This window comes from Carlito syrichta, unplaced genomic scaffold, assembly GCF_000164805.1.
Source record: "Carlito syrichta isolate Samal-C Ts95f unplaced genomic scaffold, Tarsius_syrichta-2.0.1 Scaffold288950, whole genome shotgun sequence".
In the NCBI taxonomy this organism is placed as follows: Eukaryota; Metazoa; Chordata; class Mammalia; order Primates; family Tarsiidae; genus Carlito; species Carlito syrichta.
The window spans coordinates 165675-189013 of NW_007233046.1; the positions used below are offsets into that span (position 1 = coordinate 165675).

The 23339-nt window shown below is 36.1% G+C and overlaps 1 protein-coding gene across 2 annotated transcripts in view; it reads right to left on the reverse strand.

The window, feature by feature from the left end:
- Positions 1 to 22845, reverse strand: part of KMT2C (lysine methyltransferase 2C) — a 187702-nt gene extending 164857 nt beyond the window's left edge. For both annotated transcript variants that reach the window (XM_021710432.1, XM_021710431.1), the window contains exons 1-4: positions 22710 to 22845; positions 14330 to 14530; positions 10657 to 10805; positions 9497 to 9606 (exon numbers count right to left, since the gene is read on the reverse strand). In XM_021710432.1, coding sequence (XP_021566107.1) covers positions 9497 to 9553 — 57 coding nt within the window. In that variant the 5' untranslated portion in view covers positions 9554 to 9606; positions 10657 to 10805; positions 14330 to 14530; positions 22710 to 22845. The remainder of the gene's footprint in view (positions 1 to 9496; positions 9607 to 10656; positions 10806 to 14329; positions 14531 to 22709) is intronic.
- Between the last annotated feature and the right edge of the window lie 494 nt (positions 22846 to 23339).

Genomic DNA, 23339 nt, shown 5'->3' on the forward strand with positions numbered 1-23339 from the left:
TGAGTGCTGAGTCCCAGGAGCCCCAGCCCCTACCCTGATCCAGCCGCTGGACAAAGAATGTGGCCAGAAAAGGATAAGAAAGAACTCCAAAGAGCTCAGTGGTGAGACCGGGCTGACCCAAACCCCCTGCTCCCAAGCAATCCTCTGAATATCAGACCCACTCAGCTGGGCCAACTACTAAGAGGGACAAACCCAGGCAGAGCCTGGATGTCAGTCGCAAATAGGAGAACTCCATTCCAGGATAGGCCTGGCTGGGGCATCCCTGCGAGTACATACCCGGGGAAGACACAATCCCACACCTCCCCACCAGAGATCTCCCTGACCATACAGGAGTGGGAGTGGAAGACTGCAATTCCATCCACCTCCACTGCCCCTCACGTCCCAAGAGAACAGCAGAGTACAGAATCAACAGAGAATACAGCGCAACAAGAATCTTGAAAACACACACATACATCAACCCCAAAGCCAAAAGAAAACAAGCAAACAAAGAAAAAACTTTATCAGAACCTCATGACAGCAATGAACAATCACTGAATGTGAAAGGACTAAATGCACTAAATGCCTGAACGTGAAAGGACTAAATGCACCACTGAAAAGACACAGAATGGCAAACTGGATAAGAAACGATGACCCAATTATTTGCTGCATTCAGGAAACTCATCTCAACACAAGGGATGCAATCAGACTCAAAGTTAAAGAATAGAAAACGAGTTTCCAGACAAATGGATCACAAAAGAGGGCAGGAGTCATGATCTTAATATCAGACAAAACAACCTTTAAGCTATCAAAAATTTTAAAGGATACAAAAGGACAATACATAATGATAAAAGGTTCGATCTATCAAGTAACATCAATCCTAAACATTTATGTGCCCAACACAGGAGCACCAGCATTTATAAAGCAACTAAGTAAACTAAAAAAGATATTGACTCTAACACTATTATAGCAGGGTACTTGAATACCCCACTAACAGCCCTAGATAGGTCAAAGGCAAAATATCAAAACCTATACTTGACACTTCAACCAAATGGCCTTAATAGATACCTACAGATTGTTTCACCCAACTACCACAGAGTATACAGACTACTCATCACCACATGGAATGAACTCCAATATTGATCACATCCTTGCCATAAATAAAGCACAAACAAATTCCATAAGGTTGAAATCTTGCCATGCACAATCTCAGACCACAGTGGAATAAAAATAAATGTCAACACCAACAAAATTTCCCCAAAGCCCACAAAGACGTGGACCCTAAACAGTATGATGTTGAACAACTCCTAAGTTAACACTGAAATCAAAGCAGAAATTAAAAGATTCCTGGAAACAAATGAAAATGAAAAAACTTCTAACTAAAACCTTTAGGGTGCCATGAAGGCAGCTCTCAAAGGGCAATTTATATATCCACAAGCACACATCATGAAAATGGAAAGATTACAAGTGAAAAGCCTAACAAATCACCTAAGAGAGCCGGAAAGAGAAGACCAGCAAAACCCCAACTTTAGCAGAAGAATCCAAATCACCAAAATAAGAGTCCAAATATGGGACACAGAGGACAAAAATATGATAGAAAACATCAACAAAACAAAAAGCTGGTTCTTTGAAAGAATTAACAAGATTGATGGACGCCTAGCCAGAATGACCAAGGAAAAGAGAGAAAAAGTCCAAATAAACACAATCAGAAATACAAAAGATCAAATCACAACTGACCCCGATGAAATACAAAAGATTATCAGAGATTACTATGTACACCTATATAGAAACAAATTTGATAATATAAATAAAATGGAGGACTTTCTGACATCACACAACTTCCCCAGATTGAAACAAGGAAACACTGCGACAATAAATAGACCAATTAACAACCCAAGAAATTGACTCTGTCATATGAAAACTACCTATTAAAAAAAGGCCTGAACCGGATGGCTTTTCAGCAGAATTCTATAAAACGTAAGGAGGAACTGATACCAATCCTATTGAAAGTATTCCAGGCAACTGAGAAAGACAGAATCAAGAGAGCAGGGAGACACCCCACAGAATGGGAAAAAATACTTGCCAACTATATACCTAACAAAGGTCTAACATCTAGGATCCACAAGGAACTCAAACGTGCCAAAAGGAAAAAAACAAACAGCCCATTCAAAAGTGGGCAAAAGACATGAACAGACACCTCTTAAAAGAAGATATACAGGCAGCCAACAGACATGAAAAAGTGCTCAGCCTTATTCATCAGAGAAATGCAAATCAAAACCACATTGAGATATCACCTAACCCCAGTAAGACTGGCCATCATTAATAAAACAAACAACAGGTGCTGATGAGGATGTGGAGAAAAAGGAACGCTTCTACACTGCTAGTGGGAATGCAAACTAGTGTAACTTCTTTGGAAAGACAGTATGGTGATTTCTGAAAGAACTAGAAATTGACCTTCCGTATGACCCAGCAATCCCCCTATTGGGAATATACCCGAGGGAACTCAAATCATTCTACAAAAAAGATACCTGCACATCTACGTTTGTTGCAGTTCTATTCACAATAGCAAAAGTGTGGAACCAACCATGCTGCCCATCGAAGCCAGACAGGATAAAAAAAACGTACATATACACGTTTTGGAATGTTATGCAGCCATAACGAAGGACAAACATATGGACTTCGCAGCAACTTGGACAGATTTAGAGTCGATCATACTCAGTGATCTATCACAGAAACAAAGAACAGAGTACCGTATGTTCTCACTTATAAGCAGACCTTGAACAAATATAATACTATAAGAAAGGAACTGGCAGTAGTAGGAAACTGTCAGGGGAGGGGGGATGGGATTGGCATTTGAGGGACATTGCCAGAGGAGGGAGGGGCATATCTCATCAACAAAGGTTCCTGCATAACCAACTTTTGTGCACCTAACCCTGAATTGCACCCCACATCTTTATAATTAAAAAAAAAAGAATTACTAAGTATAAAAAAAGATGTATAGAAAAAAGAAAATATGTAGCATCAAACAATGACTGGCATCTAAATACAGATTATCAGGCATAAAAAGAAACAGGAAATCACAATGCAAACTGAGAATAATCAATCAACAGAAACTGAACAAGTATTGGCACACATGTTAAAATTAGCAAAGATATTAAAACCACTGTTTTGTAAGTATATTACATATGATCACAAAGTTAAAAGATGCTGAATATAAAAAGACTGAAATCAAACTTCTAAAGATGTATAAGTCTGAGATGAAAATTACATTGAACGTAATTTAAATGCCAGATTAAAAACCACAGAAGGAAAAAATTAGTGAACTTTAAGACATAACAACAGAAACTATCTAAAATGAAGCACAAAGAAGAAAATCTTGTAAAAATTATTTTTAAAAAGCATCAGCGACCAGTGGGACAACTTCAAATGGCCTAATGTAGAAGCAACTAGAGTCTCCAAAAGAGAGTAAAGAGAGGAGGAATAGAAAAAAATACTTGAAGAAATAACTGCCAAAAAATTTCTAACCATAACAAGACCTATCAGAAACTCATAGATCCAAGAAATTCAACAAACCTCAAGCACAAGAAACATGCAGAAAATTACAGCAAGGCATAACATAACCAAATTATTCAAAATCAGTGATACAACACTAAAGCCAGCCAGATAAGGCCAGGTAGAATGGCTGTCACTTATAATCCTCGAACTCTGGAAGCCAAGGTGAGAGGCTTGCTTGAGGCCAGGAGTTCCAGACCAGCCTAGACAACATAGCAAGACCAAATTTTTGTACCGGGGGAAAAAAAAAAAGTTTTAATTACTCAGGCATAGTCACACCTACTCAGGAGACTAAAGCACGAGATCACTTGAGAGTTTAATGGAGAGTGTCTCTTTTAAAAATATATAAATATGTGTACAATCAAAAACTTAGGAAGTAATGCAGCCCCTCCACCTAAGCTTTGCAGTATGTTGTTCTCTTTCACCTTCTTAGGCTGAGAAACCTAATTCTAACTTCAGTTAGAATTATTATTTATTATTATAGAATTATTTAAATTATTATTAAATAAATTTAAATTATTAAATTATTATTTAAATATCTGGTTTTAGTGGCTCCCTTTTAAAAAATAATTCTCCAAAAAATAGAAAATTCTAAACAGAAGTAGTGCATGATATCCACATTTTTAAATCCCAACCAAAATAACCAAAATTAAAGCTAGTTAAATTTTACCATCTCTAATAAAAAAAGTATTGAATTTTTAACATATGGGTTTAAAATATATAAAAACTCTTTAGAAGATATTAAATAAATCAGAAAATTCCATGCTAATGTTTGTAACATGACAAATGTGGGAGTTTTTTATTTTTACAATTTTCGCTGTTTCCAGCAATACCAAAGCATCTGTTTTCTAAATGCTCAACACCCAGCATGTTTCTTTGGAAAGTCACTACATTCTCAATTCTTGAAACATCACCTTTATCTTGAAAAGGCAGGTAAAGTGTTTACTTTTCTGTGCAAACAGAGCTAGGGTTGGGCCATGCTGGCTCATGCCCGTAATCCCAGTGACTCAGTGAGGCTGAGGTGGAAGGATCACTTGAGGCCAGGAGTTCTTGACCACCCTGGGTAGTCTCTACACAAATGTAAAAAAAAAAAGAAAGAAAAAATAGCCAGTGGCACATGCCTGTAGTTCTAGCTACTTGGGAGTATAAAGTGGGAAGCTCGAATCAGCCCAGGAATTCTAGGATGCAATGAGCTATAATCATGCTACTGCACTTCAGACTACATAATAGAGCAAGACCTGGACTCTAAAACTAAATAAATAAAAATAGAGTCAGGTATTGTAATACACTCAGCTATGTCTCATCATAATAAAGGTCAACAAATTTGAAAAATTTACCTTTTGGCAAAATAAAAATGTATTCTAGGTTCAACAACACATTTATGTACATCCTTCCAAGGGAAATTTCTGTGATAGCAAAGATTTTCACTGCCTCCTCTTTCTCAATTATTCACATAGAATTGTAAAGATTTACTCATCTAGAGAATTTTTTTAGACAATTACAAGTATATACACTCTTTAATAATTAACCACAATGATGACCTCTAGTAACTTTTGGTCACTCTGAACGTCTTTCCTGCCTATGATTCCATGAATGATCTTCAGTGCTATTCATTTAATCTACAAATATTTAGAATGATCAAAACAGGAAAAAAAAGAAGGAAAAAAAAAAACCTTGTCCTAATGGCACTAATATTCTAGTGAGAGGAGACAAACAATAAATAACATTATTAAGAAGACATTGTGTTAGATGGTGATAAATACAAAGGAGAAAACAGTGTAGCAGGGTTATTACAGAATGAGGAGGCACTTGAAATCTCTGACAGCAAGCCTAGGAAAGGCCTCACTGATAAGGTGACTCTTGAATAAATACCAAAGGATATGAGGGAACATGTTATGCAGTATTTAAGATTATTCAACAGAGAACGAACAGCACTGCAAAGGTCCTGAGCTGTATATATTTCTGTATGCTTGAGGAAGACCAAGGAGGTCAGTGTGGCTAAAGCAAATAAACAAAGGGAAAGAGTTACAGTGAATGATCTTAGAAGTACTTGGGAGAGGTGGTGAAGGTTATGTAGAGCCTTGTTCATTAGTAAGGGCTGGGACTTTGTTTTCTCAATAAGATGGGAAGTCACTGAAGAGTGTTAAGTAGGAGTGATGTGCATTTACTTTATTTTACAAATGAAAATTCAATACTATCATTACTTTTGTTGTTGCTCAAATTGGTCCAGTTCTCAGGAGTTTCTTCAGGTTGGCTCCTGTGCTTTCAACAGGTTCCCACCTTTCTGAGCACTTTCTTACTTTCTGGCACCACAAGATGATGAACGTTCACCCTGAATTTTCCCTGTACCAGTACTATAATGAACTACATTCTCAAGGAACTCTGGTTCCTTCCATTGATATTCACTAGATATTCTCAATGCTACTAGGGTGTCACTATTTATAGGTCCTCTTAAAGCTAGTAAATACACATATGCAAATTAATTCATGTATATATACACACATCTGTATTTCTGTGTCTGTATAAATAATAAAAGACAACACCACAAAGTTCATTTACCCTTTCCTTACTTGTTATTCCTCATTCCAACACTGAGAAACCTAGCTCTCATTATCTATAATATATTTACTTATATTTGTTCACTTACAGTATACCCATAGTTTCAGAACTTTTAACCCAAACTCCTATGAGAAATACATTTATTAACTAATCTACAGCATGCTTGTACAGTTCTTTTTGTCGTTAGTTTTACTTTATCTATCAAGATTCCATTTTCTACAGTTACTTAGGCTAGCTGCTTTCTTCCCTATCCCCTTTAGTGTGAATTTTGCTATTCCTTTATGGGTTCCTTCACATTCTGGTTGGCAGTAATTGCTCATCTGGGGAGTATGTAAAACATTCCCGGCCAGGAGCGGTGGCTCAAGCCTGTAATCCCAGCACTTTGGGAGGCTGAGGCAAAAGGATTGCATACGCTCAGGGGTTAGAGACAGCCTGGGCAACTTGATGAGCCCTCATCTCTACAATAAATCAAAAAATAAGCCGGACATGGTAGCGCACACCTGCAGTTCCAGTTACTTGGAAGGCTGAGGCAAGAGAGAAGGACTGCCTGAGCCCAGCAGGTCAAGGCTGCGGTGGCCATGAGCATGCCACTCCAGCCTGGGCAACAGAGTAAGACTCCGACTCAAAAAACAAAAACAAAAAACATTCCCATGGTTCTAAGAGTTAGTCATACAAAAATAAACACTCTGAGAATTGTCACTCACATTTCATTGATGCTACACAGATCTTACATCATTCTTTTCACCCCTTCCACAACCCCCCATGAGTAACCAATCTCTTTAGGTTCTGATTTATCCTTCCTGTATTTCTTTTCCACAAATGTGAACATATACATGTATATTTCCTTATATCTCATTCTTTCTTAAATAAAGGGTAGCGGTACACCATAGATGTTCTTTTGCACTTTTTGTTCACTTAATAATATATAATGGGAACCATTCCACATCAGTTCACAGAGCTATTCCTCACTGGTTTTTACAGCTACATGGTACACCACTGTATGGAGGTAAGACAGTTTAGTCAACCATTCACCCATGGGTGGGCATTTAATCCATTTTCAATATTTTATAACATAAACAATGCTGTGATTAATAACAATTAACAGTATATTTTTGTATTCTTAGAGGCCTATTCAGGGTAGATTCCTAGAAGGATCAAAAAGGTACTTACCATATGTAGTTTATTAGGTATCACCAAATTTACCTGTGGAAGACTTGTACCAATTTGCATCCCCCACCAGCAAAGAATGAGAGTACTTTTTCCCCCAGCCTTGCCAACAAATGTGTTGGTATACGTTTGAATTTTTGTCAATGAGACAAATCTTCCTTTCTTAGGGGCAAAGTTCTACCTAACTGGTCCATTCTGTCCTATTTGATAATACAGAAAAATGATGCTGGGTGTGGTGCCTCACGCCTGTAATCCCAGCACTCTGGGAGGCCAAGATGGGAGGATTACTTGAGTACAGGGTTTGAGACCAGCCTGAAAAACGTAACTAGACTTTGTCCTTACAAAAAAAATTAAAAAATTATCCCAATATGATGGCATGTACCTATAGTCTGAGCTACTCAGGAGGCTGAGGCAGAAGGATTGCCTTGGCCCAGGAGGTCGGGGCTGTGGGCCACGAGATCCTGCCACTGCATTCTAGCCTGGGAGACAGAGTGACACCTCCAACTCAAAAAAATCAAAAAATAAAATAAAATAAAAGAAAGAAAGAAAAATGAAAATACACATACACACAAAACCCAGCAGAAATAGTAATAAAAGACTGACACTACACAAGTTTTGAGTGGTTGAATCTAGCAGAGAGGTAAAGGTTTGACAAAGCTGCCACTAATTCCCTTCTAATCTCTTCACAGTCTACCTACTCCAAGTACTCTATGTGCATTTGACTTGCTTAGGCCACTCATACTAATGTCTAGCCAAATTCAAAAGGAATACAATGTCTCCTAAGGCCCTATGTTTTCTCTGCCAGAGGTATGGTACAACTTTGATCTCTAAATACCAACTAAATATTCATCAGTAAGCATTTAAAGAACAAAAGCTGTATTTTCTCTCCAAAAATAACAGAGTGAAGCAAGCTTTCTTTAACTGTACTCTTGTCTTTAGAAGTGTCAAGCACTATGAGTTTATATTGATTTCTGTTTCTAATCCAACATCACAAAGTTCATTTTAGCTTGTATTTCATTGCTTTCCCTTTAAAACTTTTCACTATTACAAAGTAACCCAAAACTACTTCTGAAGTAGTCCATAAAAGATACGGCTCTCATTGAACTATCACTGTCTTTAATCCAGCTCTCTAAGTATGTACAGACGAGGAATATACTATTAAGTATTCTATTATTCAAATTTGATGACATATGCACTTAAACATAATGTCAAATTTCATTTCTTTCTTTTTTTTCATTATTAAAAAATAGAAACGGAGTCTCACAGTATGTTGCCCAGGCTGGTCTTAAGCACATGGCATCAAGCAATCCTCTCACTTTAGCCTTCCAAAGTACTAGGATAATAGTCATGGGCCACTGTACCCAGTCATATAATTTCAAAATTCTAAAACAAGCATCTGACTTCACTATCCTTGAGGTGACAGCTACCCATCCATATAAATTGGGTCATTTTGATAATCAAAGTAAAACTGATGTTGTAATAGTTGAATCATTACTTGAAACTAAATTTTGAAAGTTTTACCTATATAGTTTCTACAGTTTTACCTGTATTCCATCTATTAAAGCCCACATAGTTTCTATGGTCAAAATTTCCAGTTTTAGTATTACTTTGAAAGGGCTATCTAATTTCCCCAACTATACCAGTCAAAAACCAAAGGGAATTTGTAGATAGCCAAACAATATCACTTCATAGTGTTCACTGTCTATAGATGGGAGGTAATTGTTGCATTAATGTTTGTGATCATTTGAAAATTGCACGAAAATCACAATGAAAGCACTGAAAAACGGCAAACTGTATGCATACTACTTTGGGATAATGCAATAAAGAAGAACTGGACTGCCAACTTGACTAAAAAGAAATATTTTAATCAATGTTTAAAATATTACACAGGGTTAGTCCACATTGTAGCTAAAGACTTGTCAAATCATCTCCTTTATTTAAGTCATTTATCCTAAAGAGTAACCACATAAATGTATAAGTATAGTTAGTAAATTTCAATTCTAAAATTTTAATTTGACTTAAATAGAAAAAACTTATTTTAAAGATTTAAGTTTATTGAATAATTTAACATACTATATTCTAGTGGTTTGCACATATTATTCAGAAATAAATAATAATTTCCCATTTTGAGAGTTTTTACGCACACTATAGCAATAATTTAATAAATAATTTTTGCAAGTAAATCTTTGACTAAAGTAAATGCTACAAAATTGTGGCTTAAATATTTGTTTTGTCGACTTACTTCTGTGCTCCCTGAGACAACAGCTTTGTCCACGTTTACTAACAGCGGTTCTTCCATCTGGTATACTCCTAGTGACCACTCCACACAACGGTGATGAGCCCAACAAGTGCCTAAAATGGGAAAAATGAATAGAAGCAAATAAGCAAATATTAAAGCTAATAAATAAAGACATAAAACTCCAAAATCAACTTTAATACGTAAATAAACAATGGCATCCTATATTTGTGACACTATTAAAGCAGCCTGTCTCAAACTTTAGCCAAGGCCCTAAGCTGACAGCATAAATAGCAATCTGGGAAACTTCTTCAAAATAAAGAATCTCAGATCACAACTGAATAATGAATCAAAAACTTGTGCACCGGGCCCTGCAATCTGTTTTAACAAAACTTCTAGTTGATTCTGATGCACACAAAAGTTTGAGAATGACTGAATTAGTCATTAATTCTTCAACAAACAAAATTAGCTTTTAGTCATTTTATTTAAATATTACATAAAATATTTATTTGGTATCTTTATATAAAACCAACAGCTTAATACTCTGTTGGTGACAAAGGGAATGCATGGAAAACAGACTACATATAATCTTCTACTTTCCTCTATCACCTGGTGAGAGCACACATCAATCATTAATAACAGTTTCATCTTCAAATTCTTCATACTTGAAGCACTTATCAATGTGCAGTTCAACTACAGAAAGAGATTTATTTAAAATCCCCAAAGCACTATATCATGAGTGTAAGTTACAACACTGCTATAGTAGGATAATCTACATGGCTAAGATCTATTGTTCTTCATTCCTACATTAAATAGATCCAGACTACCATGTACCCCATATTCTCACATATCCCTTTACATTTTTCTCTTTCCTCAACTGTCAGATTTCCATGGCACTGTTATATACACAAGGGTGACTGCAAAAAAAAAAGAAGAGGAAATGCAAATATTTATACAAAGTATCCATTCTGGTGTTGTACCCTGCAGACTTAGGAAAACCTAATCAGTTCATTTCTTTTACCTACTGAGGCATATTTAATAATGACTTTTTAAATATCACTCCTAATTATTTCCAGGTGAAAGGTACTATTGAGTACATTGATAATGCCCTAAAATTAAAATGCTTCTAGAATCAAGAGGCAGTTTTGCTGAAGACAGGCTCATACCTGTAGGATCAAATAAGGCTTGGACATCAATGGCATCTGGAAGGCCAACTAGACTGAGTTCATCCCATAGTTTACCAGCCTGCTCATCTGAAGCTGTCTGGGTGCTTACACTTACACAGGTGACTATATTCTGCTGAGGAGATCGTTCTCTGAAAATAAAATAAAATAAAACAGCTGTAAAAATGAAAACAAGTAGAAAATTGTTTCATTTTATAATAATTTAAATACAACATATTGTTAAATCAATTTTAATTATTAGGCATTAACGTCATAAAACTTTTAGAATTCATCTGTTATTATTATTCATAGTATAATATTAAACTGGGTTGCTATATCATATCATGTAAGTAACAACTGAAAAAAGTCTCCAACCCATAGGAAAGTATTAAAATTAAGTTGTAAATTTATTTTTTCATTCCTTAATATAATTTTTTAAAAACTGACTCTCATCCTAGTCAGAAATCATAAATTTTAACATATAAAATGAATATTTCCTTTGGATTTACTTAAATGCTTATAAAACAAAACTTGATCAAATCACAAGTTTTAAATTTGCTTTGTTGTAACTGAGAACTGCCACAGCATAAGTGGCAGTTAATTTTCCTTAAAGAAAGGTTATTTCTCAGGAAAAATGAAAACCCACTATAAAGTGTGAAAAGAAAGGCAGGAGTGGAACATGTCAGCCGTAGCTTTCTTATGGTCCCCTCAACAAATCTCAACAGCTGGACTGTGTGGCATGACGTTGCGAAGTACTCTGAATCAAGACCGTACATCACAAATCAAAAGAAAAAAGCAAAAGCGAAATAGCTACTAAAGGCATGTGGAATAAGAAAGACAGTATAACAGCAAAAACTATACTCTAAAAAATGAACACTGAATAAGATATACAACATATGGGAGATTTCAGACTTCAAGCCCTAACACTTTAGGTATTATTTAAGATCATTAAGAAAACAAAGACGAGTATTGTGTTTAACATTAAATATGGGAAACCAGATGACTACCACTAAAACTTAAATCTTCTCCTAATATCATTGTATTTAACCTGATCATAATTCTGGATTAAATCACTATTGAATATAGATCATAACTCACTGCACTTCTGTATGCTGGATATTTATCATGATTCCTATTAAGAGAAAATCAGCACAATGACCAGGGTACTAAACTTTTTTATACCTGGAATCATTGAAAGAAAAAAAGTATTAACATATTTCAATAAGTACATTTAAATATCAAACCATATAAAAATAACCAGTAATTTTTAATGTTCAGCATTAGAAATGCATAGATTAACTTGTTTTAAAAGGCTCAGCATGCCATGCTAACTTCAATTCTTGATTTTTATAAATGCCCACAGTAAAATGAGAACAAATTCTTTCCTATAAATATAATCTCCAATTCTACAAATATATTCTCCATTACTAATCATTGTTATTTTATTGGGAGAAAAAAGGCTAACAGTTCGTCTATAAATACTAATGTGTTAACAGATTGCTTGCACTAGCATTTGTTGGGGTGGAGGGGTCTAAAAAGCAATGGAATGACTAACCAGTTTATTACTAATCAGTTCCTAACTGGCAGCCTAATCAAATTCGACTTTCAGGTTTTAAGACTGGCTTGTATGTATACACCATATCAGAAAGACACCAATGTCAATCCTAAAGATGACAGTAGCCCAGCTTAAGAAAAGAGTATCAAAAGAAGTAAACATACTCACAAAATCTTAAGTTATAAAACAAAAAAAAGAGGAAAATAATCTTTGATTATATATTCTTATATACAGTGAAAACAAGAGGGAAAAACTTTTTTAAAAACTTCTTTGTAAACTTTTTTAAATTAACAAGCTATTTATACTTCATTAGCAACTATTTTGTAAATATTTTAAATCATTAATTAGTTCAATTAACTGCCTACCCCTAAATAATGCCAAATTTTCTAAGTGTACTTAATTAACTGGCTTGTTATCATTATTTAATAACTTGGTAAGCACTAAAGTTATTTCATTAAAAAAAGGCTAGTCTTATATAATTTTCTAAGCTCATAAGATTGTCACAAAAATTAACTTTGTTTATAAAATAAGTAAACGAAGGTCAATTCTATTTCTCAGGACAAGATTTTACATAATTGCCATTATTCAAGGCATAAAATATATGAGACTATAAGATTTATGAGGATAGATGGTATAGTCTAGTTCAGTCCATTAAATTTGCTAATTGCTAATGGACATTGTAAGTTTGCTAGACTTTTTATATATTTTATTAAGATATGAGTACTCAACTGATAACATCACATCTCTCCAATTACAGTACTTCTAAGCTTCCTTAAACCATTCCACCTTAAATTCTTTTAAAAGATTATCTTTGTTATTGTTTCATTTCCTTCTTCAGGTCTTCAAAGCATTGGCAGCAGTTCAAAATAAGGAGCCAATCAAGTAAACACAACACAACAATGCTTCAGTACTTAAATTTGGATGTAAGCCAGATAAGCACTTGTATGATTACATCATCACCCTCAAAGAGGCTGAGCTTGTTAGCCTTGCACACTAAATTATTATACTTTCTCATCAACTACAGAACTTCTAGGCCCTTAACTAGCAGAGGCAAGTCCCCATATTATGATGGTCTTTAAACACAACTGTACAAGTATTGAAAACTATATTAGACAAAAGTTTTAGGAAACTACAGTGTGCCCATGAATAAAGACATACATATATAAATATACAAATATCTTAGGAAATTCCCTTTTTTAAAAAAAAAAAAGCATCTTCTTTAACTTTAGATAGGGGAAAGAAAGGGGGGGGGAGAAATAAATAGAAACAACTGTACTATGATAAGAATTTACAGCCAGGCGCAGTGGCTCAAGCCTGTAATCCCAGTACTTTGGGAGGCAAGAGGATTGCCTGAATCCAAGGGTTCAAGACCAGCCTGGGCAACTTGGTGAGACTTCGTCTCTAGAATAAATGAAAAAATTAGCCGGGCATGATGGCACATGCCTATAGGTTCAGTTACTTGGAAGGCTGAGGCAGAAGAACCACCTGAGCCCAGCAGGTCGAGGCTGTTGAGGCTGCGGAGGCTGTGGAGGCCATGAGCGTGCCACTGCACTCCAGCCTGGGCGATAGAGTGAGACTCTGACTCAAAACAAAAAACAGAAAGAGAATTTATTGGACAGCTCAACATTCTCTGAAAATTAATTAATTAATTAATTAAATGATTGCATGAGCCAATGAATGAATACACAAAAGACATCAACAGTGAAAACCAATTCTGGATTTGTTATTGTGTTGTGTTGTATTTTTACAATTAGAAACATATCTGGAGAAAGGAAAGAACTTCATTGATCTGTTTTATCTTCTTTCCATTTATAAATTCCATAAACTCCCTCTCAGTTTGTGCTACATTCTTTAAAGTTTTCTTCCAAAAGTTAACTTTTGTGATAACTGGATCGTTAAGACACAACTAAGTTAAACTTTTTAAAAATAAGCAACGTGAGGAAGGGACTATTTCTTGGGTTAACTGTGGTAATGATGAGCCATAAGTAGCCCGTAAGTGTGGAAAACATGAGAAACTGTTCAACAGTAACAATCTTATTTGAAAATTTATAAACATCACAGTGAAAATAAATTATATACAGTCTCAATTCATTTCAACAACTTAAATGCAAAACTGCTTACTTTCTCTGTCCTCTTTGTTTTCGTGATGCCAAGTTTTGTATTTTCTCATGGGTTCCATTGCTGTTGTCATCAGCGTCCTTCTTGTTAGAAGGTTGGTTTCTCCATGGCAAGATAAATCCAGGTGTTACTCTGAATTGTTTTAAGTCTCCTTGTCCTAAGGAACTTTTTTCCCCACAGTAACAAAAAGCGCAGAGCTGTTCACTGGTAGAAATGAAAAGTGAAGAAGACAGAGAAGGAAAAAAGTAGTTTTATTCAACTATTTTAAGTGACAGACAACTATAGGATACTTGTGCTGTAAGACTGTCTTCAGTGCATGCTAAGTCTTCCAATATATGTTCTATAGACTGGTTATTATTCATAAGAACAAGTAAGTTTAGTAATAATTATACATTTGCAATTCAAGCATTAATTTTATTTTATTTATTTTTTAAGGATGTGGGGTACAGGTCAGAATTAGGTACATAAGTGATCTACATACAGGTGAAGTTTGAGCCTTCCATTGGTCCTCACTTCACCTAGCTTAGGATCAAGTACCCTTGGTGATATTATGTTCCCCTCAAGCATGATTTTTAAAAGTAGCATATATAAAACAAATCAAAAATGTTTAGTATGTAGTTTAAAAAAAGTCTTTATTTTATTTTAAACATGAGTAAAAAACAAGCAAAGTATTAAAAATAATAAAGAAAATAAACCCAAGGATAGGGAAGAAGGTAGAGTTTAATAATCACCCAACGGCATGACAGCTCTGTAAAACATGTGGTGACAGTTTTATTTCACCACTTGATGGAACATTCATTATGCACAAAGTATACCACACACAAAGAGAGATAAAAAATATGAATTTAAATGATTCCTGGGTTAAGTGGCTAGTGGATGTGAGGAGAGAATGGAAGCAGAAGCGTTGAATAGAAGGGGGAAACAGATGATTTAGCACCTCTCATGCACAACCGAGAAAAATCATGTATACAGGGACTGAAAAACATTTTAAAACATGGCAAACCAAATCTTAATATAACTATTACATAACAATTTTTGAGATTTATGCTTCATTTATGTTTCAATCAGATGCAAAAAAGTTGAAAATAAAAAGGAAAATGACACATAAACCAAGGACGAAAATGTTGATAGAAAAGGAGGTTAAAAAGACACCAGGCAAATATGAACCAAAACAAAGTTTGAGTGGCAATGATCTATCAGACAAAATGAAAGTTACATCTAAGCCGGGTTCGGTGGCTCAGCCTATAATCCTGCGCCTTTGGGAGGCTGAGGTGAGTGGATTGCCTGAGCCCGCGGGTTCGAGACCCGCCTGGGCAGGCGAGACCTCCTCTCTACAATAAATCAAAAAATCAGCCGGGCGTGGTAGCGCATGCCTGTAATTCCGGCTACTCAGAAGGCTGAGGCGGAAGGAATGCCAGAGCCCAGCAGGTCGAGGCTGCGGTGGCCGGGAGCGGCCACTGCACTCCAGTCTGGGCAACAGAGTGAGACTCCAACTCAAAAAAAAAAAAAAAAGAAAGAAAGTTACATCTAAAAGAAAACACTGCATCAGAGATGATAAAAGATGTTATATGATAACAAAATGATCGATGGTAGTAAAAGAAATATCTATCATAACCATATACTCATAAAAATAGACCTCAGAACGATTCAAGTACCTATAGCTTGAGAGCATCCCTAATCTGAAAAGCTCTAAAATTCAAAACTTTGTAAGTGCCAACATGATGCCACAGCAGAACAGTCACCACATAAGTCCTTAATACAAACTCTGATTCGTACATAAAGTTATTGTAAAATATTGTATAAAAATACATTGAGGCCATGTACACAGGGAATATATAAAATACAAATTAATTTCATGTATAGACTTGAGTCCAATCCCCAAAACATCTCATTATGTATATGCAAATATTCCAAAATCTGGGGGAAAAAAATCTAAAATCTGAAACATATCTGGTCTCAAGCAGTCTTGGTAAGAGATGCTCTATCTGAACTAACAAAACTGTAAAGTGAAAACTAAATCAACAGCAGTGGGAGATTTTAACAATTTTCTCAGAAAATACTATATCAAACAGATAAAAAATTATGCAGATTCGGAACATCTTCATTGTTTATTACTTATTATTATTTATTAATAATCTGAGTATAATAAATAAGCTTGAAATACTATATTTGCTTCTATCCACAATCAAGATCACATACTTTTCAAGCATACTAAACTATTCCTTTAGACCATAAAGGAAGACATAATACATTCCAAATGACCAATATCATACAGATAATACTATCTAACAATAACAGTAAAACTAAAAAATGTCTAACAAATAAATAACTTAAAATTTTCCACGTATCTGGAAACTAGAAAACATATTGCCAAAAAAATCTTTCAGTTAAAATGGAAATCAAAATATCTAGAATGAAATGATGATGAATATTGAATGTAAAAATTTATGGGATGCAGCTAAAGTAGTAATTGAAAGGGAGCTTACACATGTACATAAACCAACAGTAAATTTTAAAGTTTACATATAAATGATTTAAGCTTTCAATTATAGAAGCTGGGGACAAAACAAACAAGGACACTAATAAAAGATTAAAAAACCCAAGTAAAACAAAATCAGTGAGACAAACAACTAAAAATAGAGAAGATCAACAAAAGCAAAATCAAACTCTTAAAAAGAAATCTGAGGACAAAGCATGCAAAATGCAAACAAGACACAGAATGAAGAAGGGAAATAACTATACATGCAATAAATAAAATAAATAAATGCTCACTCTCACCACTTCATTTCAATATAGTACTAGAAGTCACAGAGCAATTAGGCAAGAGAAAAGGATAAAAGGCATCCTAATAAGAAAAGAAGAAATGAAACTGTCTCTATTTGCTAACAATACGATCTTATATATACAGAAAACCCTAAAGTCATCATCAAAAAACGGTAAAACTAATAAACATGCCAGGTATGGTGTAATCCCAGCACTTTGGAAGGCTGAGGTGGGAGGACTGCTTGAGCCCAGAAGCTTGAGACCAGATTGAGCAACATAGTGAAATCCATCTCTACAAAATAGTTATAAAACAGATATAAAAATTAGCTGGGCATGGTGGTACATGCCTGTAGTCCCAGTTACTCAGGAGGCTGAGGCAGGGGGATCACTTGAGCCCAGGAGATGGAGGCTTCAGTGAGTATCACTCCAGCCTGGATAACAGAGCAAGACACTGTCTCAAAACAAAACAAAACTGATAAGCAAAACAAATTAAGTGAAGTTGCATGATACAAAGTCAACATACAAAATTCAGTAGCATTTCTATATACTAAAAGGAACCTATCTCTACAGAAAATTAAGAAATTAATCCCACTTACAACAGAAACAAAAAAAATTAAATATTTGGATGTAATTTTAACTGAGTTAAAATACCTGTACAATGATGTACAATGAAAACTATGAGGTACAATGAAAACTATAAAACACTGATTAATGATTTTTTTTTCTTTTTAGTCAGAATCTCACTTTGTTGCCCAGGCTGGAGTGCAATGGCATGCTCATGGCCACCACAGCCTCAACCTGCTGAGTTCAGGCAGTCCTCTTGTCTCTGCCTCCCAAAGTGCTGGCCACTGTGCTCAGCTTGATTTAGAAAATGTAAGAAAGCACAAAAAAAGAAAAAGATATCCTGTGTTCATGAATTGGAAGAATTAATATTGTGAAAATGTCCATACCACTCAAAATAATCTGCAGATTCATTTCAATCTCTGTCAAAATTCCAATGTCAATTTTCACAGAAATAGAAAAAAACAATACTCAAATTCATAAGGAAGCACTAAAGACCCCCAATAGCCAAAACAGTCTTGAGCAAAAAGAACAAAGCTGAAAGTTTCACACTCCCTGATTTGAAGACATTACAAAACAATTTTAATCAAAACAGTATGGTATTGGCATAAAAACAGACAAATCAAGAGAACAGGATAGAAAGCACAGAAATGAACCCACATGTTTACCCTCAATGGATTTTTTACAAAGGTGTCGAGAACACACAACAGATAAAGAATAGTCTCTTCACTAAATGGTGATGGGAAAAACTGGATGCCCACATGTACAGGCATAAAATTGGACCACTCTCACACCATATACAAAATGGCTAAAAGTCTTAACACCTGAAATTATAAAACTACTGGAAAAAAACACAGGCAGAAGTTCCATGACATTGTTCTGGGTGATGATTTTTTGAATTTGACCCTGAATGCACAGGCAACAAAAGCAAAAATAGACAAATGAAATGGCAGACTAAAAAGTTCTGCACAGCAAAGGAGTCAACAAACAAAATGAAGAGATAACCCACAGAAAAGAAAAAAATATCTGCAAACAGCACATCTGATAAAGGGTTAACATCAAAAATATTTCAGGAGTTCAAGACCAGCCTAGGCAACATAGTAAGTCCCTTGTCTCTACATTAAAAAATCAAAAAATTAGCCAATGCCTGTAGTCTCAGCTACTCAAGAGGCTAAGGCAGAAGGATCCCCTGAGCCCAGGAGATGGAGGCTGCAGTAAGCCGTGATCTTGCCACTACACTCCAGCCTGGACGACAGAGACACCGACTAAATAACGTAATCTAAAAACATATAACATTAAAACATGTAACATACACACACACACACACACATACACACACACACACACACACACACACACACACACACGTAGAAGGGGAGAGAGAGAGAGAGACAGACAGAGAGGTCTCAACTTAATAGCAAGAAAACAAATAACTTGATTTTAAAAATGGGCAAAGGACCTTAACAGACACTTCTCACAAGAGCACATTAAAATGCCCAACAGGTACATAAAGAAATGTTCAGCACCATTAATTAGGCATGCAAATTAAAGCCACAATGATTATCACCTGACACCTGTTCAAATGGCTATTATCAAAAAGATGAAAGATAAATGTTGGGAAGGACACAGAGAAAAGGGGACTCTTGTACAGTGTTGCAGGGCATAAATTTGTATAGCCATTATGGAAAATAGTATGGAAGTTTTTAAGAAAAGTAAAACTAGAATTACCATATAATACCATAATCAGCCAGAATTTTCATGATTTCACGTATCAATTGAGAAAGACTGAATTTTCTACAGTACTTCTATTTCTATGATGTTAGTATTCTTTACTATCGTTCCAAAAAGTTTTATGATTTTCTCCATAAGGGTCTCACTCACATTTTTGCATATAATCCTAGTCATATGATGTTGATATTTTCAGAAAATAATTTTCTAAAAAGTACTGCTTACCTCTGTTCCTGATATATAAAACACAAGTGATTTTTGTTTCGATTTTGTACTTGGCAATCTTGCTAAAATCCTATTAATCATAATAAGTTACTTGTAAATTATTCCAGAACATTTTTAATATTGAACTTAATTCATTGAATTCAACCTACTCATTCTATTTTAATGAAGTTGGAGAAAGGGAGATAAAAATGAATAAATAAATAAAGGTCAAAAAGTGGTAAAGCCTGGACTAAAAGTCAGTATGCTGGCATTCGGGTGTACATTTGCTCTTTCCTGTCTAAGGAAGATGACAGTAGTACAGTCCAGAATAAATAAATAACAATTTATTTTTTATTAATCCACTTCAAAGTTATTTTTCTGTATGGTGCGAGTATCAATCTAACTTTATTTTTTAAATGGACAGCCAGCTATAGAGTGATCTATTTTCTTCTACTAGTTTGAAAGGCTATGATTATTATAGATGAAATTTTCATAAATTAATGAATAGTTTTTAACTTTCATTATTTCTTCAAGTATTTGGTGAAGACCAGCAAAGCGACAATTACCATGCTAGACACAGGAAACACAAAGATAAGTTAGTCAGACATAGCCTGTTGTTAAGTTCTGCAGAACAACCAGGCAAGGAAGTTAAGACTTGAGAGCACAGTCAGTGACAGAACTATAATGGGTTCCAGAAGCAGACCTAATCTTCATCAGGGACTATTAGGTGGGGGAAGACAGAATATTGAATAAAGCTGGATGACTAAGTACCTGCCTTCACAGATCTCACAGGACAGTCAAGGAGACAAATCATCAAACAAACTGTCAAGAAATAATAAATGCCACCAAAAACAAAGCAGTATTACTGTGTAAAATATGGCGGAGGCTGCTGTTTTATTTTCTATCCTATTCTTTTATTTTGAAAATGTTCAAATCTCCCAAAAAACATGGAGGAGAAAAAGACTACAGCATAACACACACCTGTATATTCTTTACCTCACTTCACATGTGTGCTCTTTTTCCTGAGCTGACTGAAACCAAGTTAGACACCACCCTTCCAAGGAACTCAGTATTACCAGCAGATGATGAGACCTCCCTGAGGAGGTAAGCCGGGTAACAGGGAGCAGGGCAAGGGCAAAGGCACTCAGAAACCTGATCAGCATGTGTAAAAGCAGTGAAGCCAAAGTGGTAAGAGCACAGTCAGTGACAAATGAAATGAGAGAGACAGCCAGAACCAGATCAGATCATGCCTAATAGATATGGTAAGTACTTGAAATTATAACTCAAAAATATTTAATTTAATTAAAGACAGTATGGAAGGGAGACCTGATTATCATTATTAGAATGATAATTTTAGTCACTGTACTATGAACAAACTGGACTGTGGAAAGGTAAAGAGAAGAAACAGGAAGACTAATCAAAAGGCCTCTTAAGGACAACAGTGGTTTGAACCAAGAATAGGCAGAGCTGGGAGCGGTGGCTCACACCTGCAATCCCAGCACTTTGGGAGGCCAAGGCAAGGGGACTGCCTGAGCCCAGGGCTTCAAGACAAGCCTGGGCAACTTGGGAAGGTTCATCTCTACAATAAATCAAAAAATTAGTGGTGTGTGCCTGTGGTTCCAGCTGCATGGAAGGGTGAGGCAGAAGAATTGTCTGAGCCCAGCAGGTCGAGGCTAGGGTGGTCATGTGCCACTGTACTGCAGCCTGGGTGATGGGGGTGGGAGGGTGGGGGGCGGTGAGGGAGAGAGAACACACGCGAGTGAGCCAGCCTAAAACACTTTGGAAGGCTGGGGCAGGAGGATGATTTGAGGCCAGTAGATTGAGACCAGCCAGAGTACCACAGCAAGACCATGTCTCAAAATTAATTGTTTCTAAGTGTTTAAAAAAAAAATCCAAGATAGTAGGCAAGTTAAGATGGTAAGAACTTATTTGGATTCTCTTCTGATGTTGAGCTGTGAGATATAACAAAGTTAGAAAGCAGGGATTAACTTCAAAGTTTTTGGTCTAAACTACTGAGTAAATATTGGTATTATTTATTGAAATGGGGAAATCCTGGGGAGAAGCAGAACTGGGGCAGGGACAGACGCAGAATCAAGACAGTTTGAGGATCGGGCGTGGTGGCTCAAGCCTGTAATCTCAGCACTTTGGGAGGAGGAGGAGAGAGGATTGCCTGAGCTCAGGGGTTCAAGACCAGCCTGGGCAACTTGGTGAGACCTTATCTCTACAATAAATCAAAAAATTTGCTGAGTGTGGTGGCGCCAGCCTGTAGTTCCAGCTACTTGGAAGGCTGAGGCAGAAGGATTGCCTGAGTCCAGCAGGTCAAGCTGTGGCGACCATGAGCGTGCCACTGCACTCCAGCGCAGGCAACAGAATGAGACTCCAACTCAAAAAAAAACAAGAAGAGTGGTTTGAGGCATGTTCAGAGTGAGGAGTCCAGTATGCTTTCACATGGAGATGTCAAGCAGACAGGCAGACATGAAAGTCTGGAGTTCAGGCAAAGAGCGATGCAAACATTCATGTGAGACTCCTAAGGACAAACAGAGGGATTACAGTTTTCAGAATGAATGAACTTTGTTTCCCAGGGAGTAAACACAGACAAAAAGTAGATAAGATATCTGAGGACTCAGCCCTTAGGACTCTAACATTATAAAGGTAGAGAGTCTCCACAGCAACCAGGGAAAGACAAAATGGGGAGGTATACCTAAAGCCAGAAGAAAACATTCCAAGAAGATGGAAACATTCAATTGATAATTCAATAGTTTTATTCATGTCTTTCAAATAGGGTCTGAAAACCACAAGATTCCAAAGCTGAATTATACACTGATAGGTTACAATGTCCTCATAGTAATTCCTTTTGCCAAGAATAACGTACTATTAATATTGTGTACTGTCCTGGGGTGACTAGAGCAAAACCCTAGTGTACTGCCCTGCTCTACAAGCATGTAGGCCCACAGAAATACTCACCCCAATTATACACAGAGGTATCAGCCTCAAATTTACAGCAATTAAATGATAACATTCCATCCAGATTTACATCCCAAACTCGTACTCCCTGAATTACCTCTTAGTCAATTCACTGCCTTTTTCCTGTCCCTAACAACCAATCCAAACACATTCATTCTCTAACCTGATTTTGGCTTCTACACCAACAGAGACCAGGGAGTGTGCAGATTCCTCAGACACAGATCGCTGAAGAGCGGGAACAGGTTGTTTGCTGTTATCTACTTCTGCTTCAGCATCCTCTTCTGCCGAATGTTCTTTGATTTCTGCTTAACAGTAAACAAGAGAATACAGAGTGATTTTTATGTTTGTATTAATCATGGGTATAGTAATCATCTATAAAGCATATATCGTAATGGAAAAAGAAACAAGATACAGTACTTCACTAACACAAGAAAAGTATATGTACGTAATGAATGATATTGTATTTAATTGTGCTCTACTACAAAATGGTAATCAAAATAATGTGAGGCATAGTATACTTTCCTTGTGCCCAAATTACAACTGTCTCAGAGAAGTTTCATCTAGTAATAACTTTTAAGAAACTTATTTTCAGGATTATAGTAGCTGTTCTATAAAACAATGTATTTCTTCTCTTTTTTTTTTGAGTTGGAGTCTCACTCTGTCACCCAGGCTGGAGTGTACTGTCAGGCTCACAGCCACCCCAGCACTGACTTGCTGGGCTCAGGAGATCCTTCCACCTCAGCCTTCCAGGTTGCTGGAACTACAGGTGCACACTACCACACCCAGCTAATTT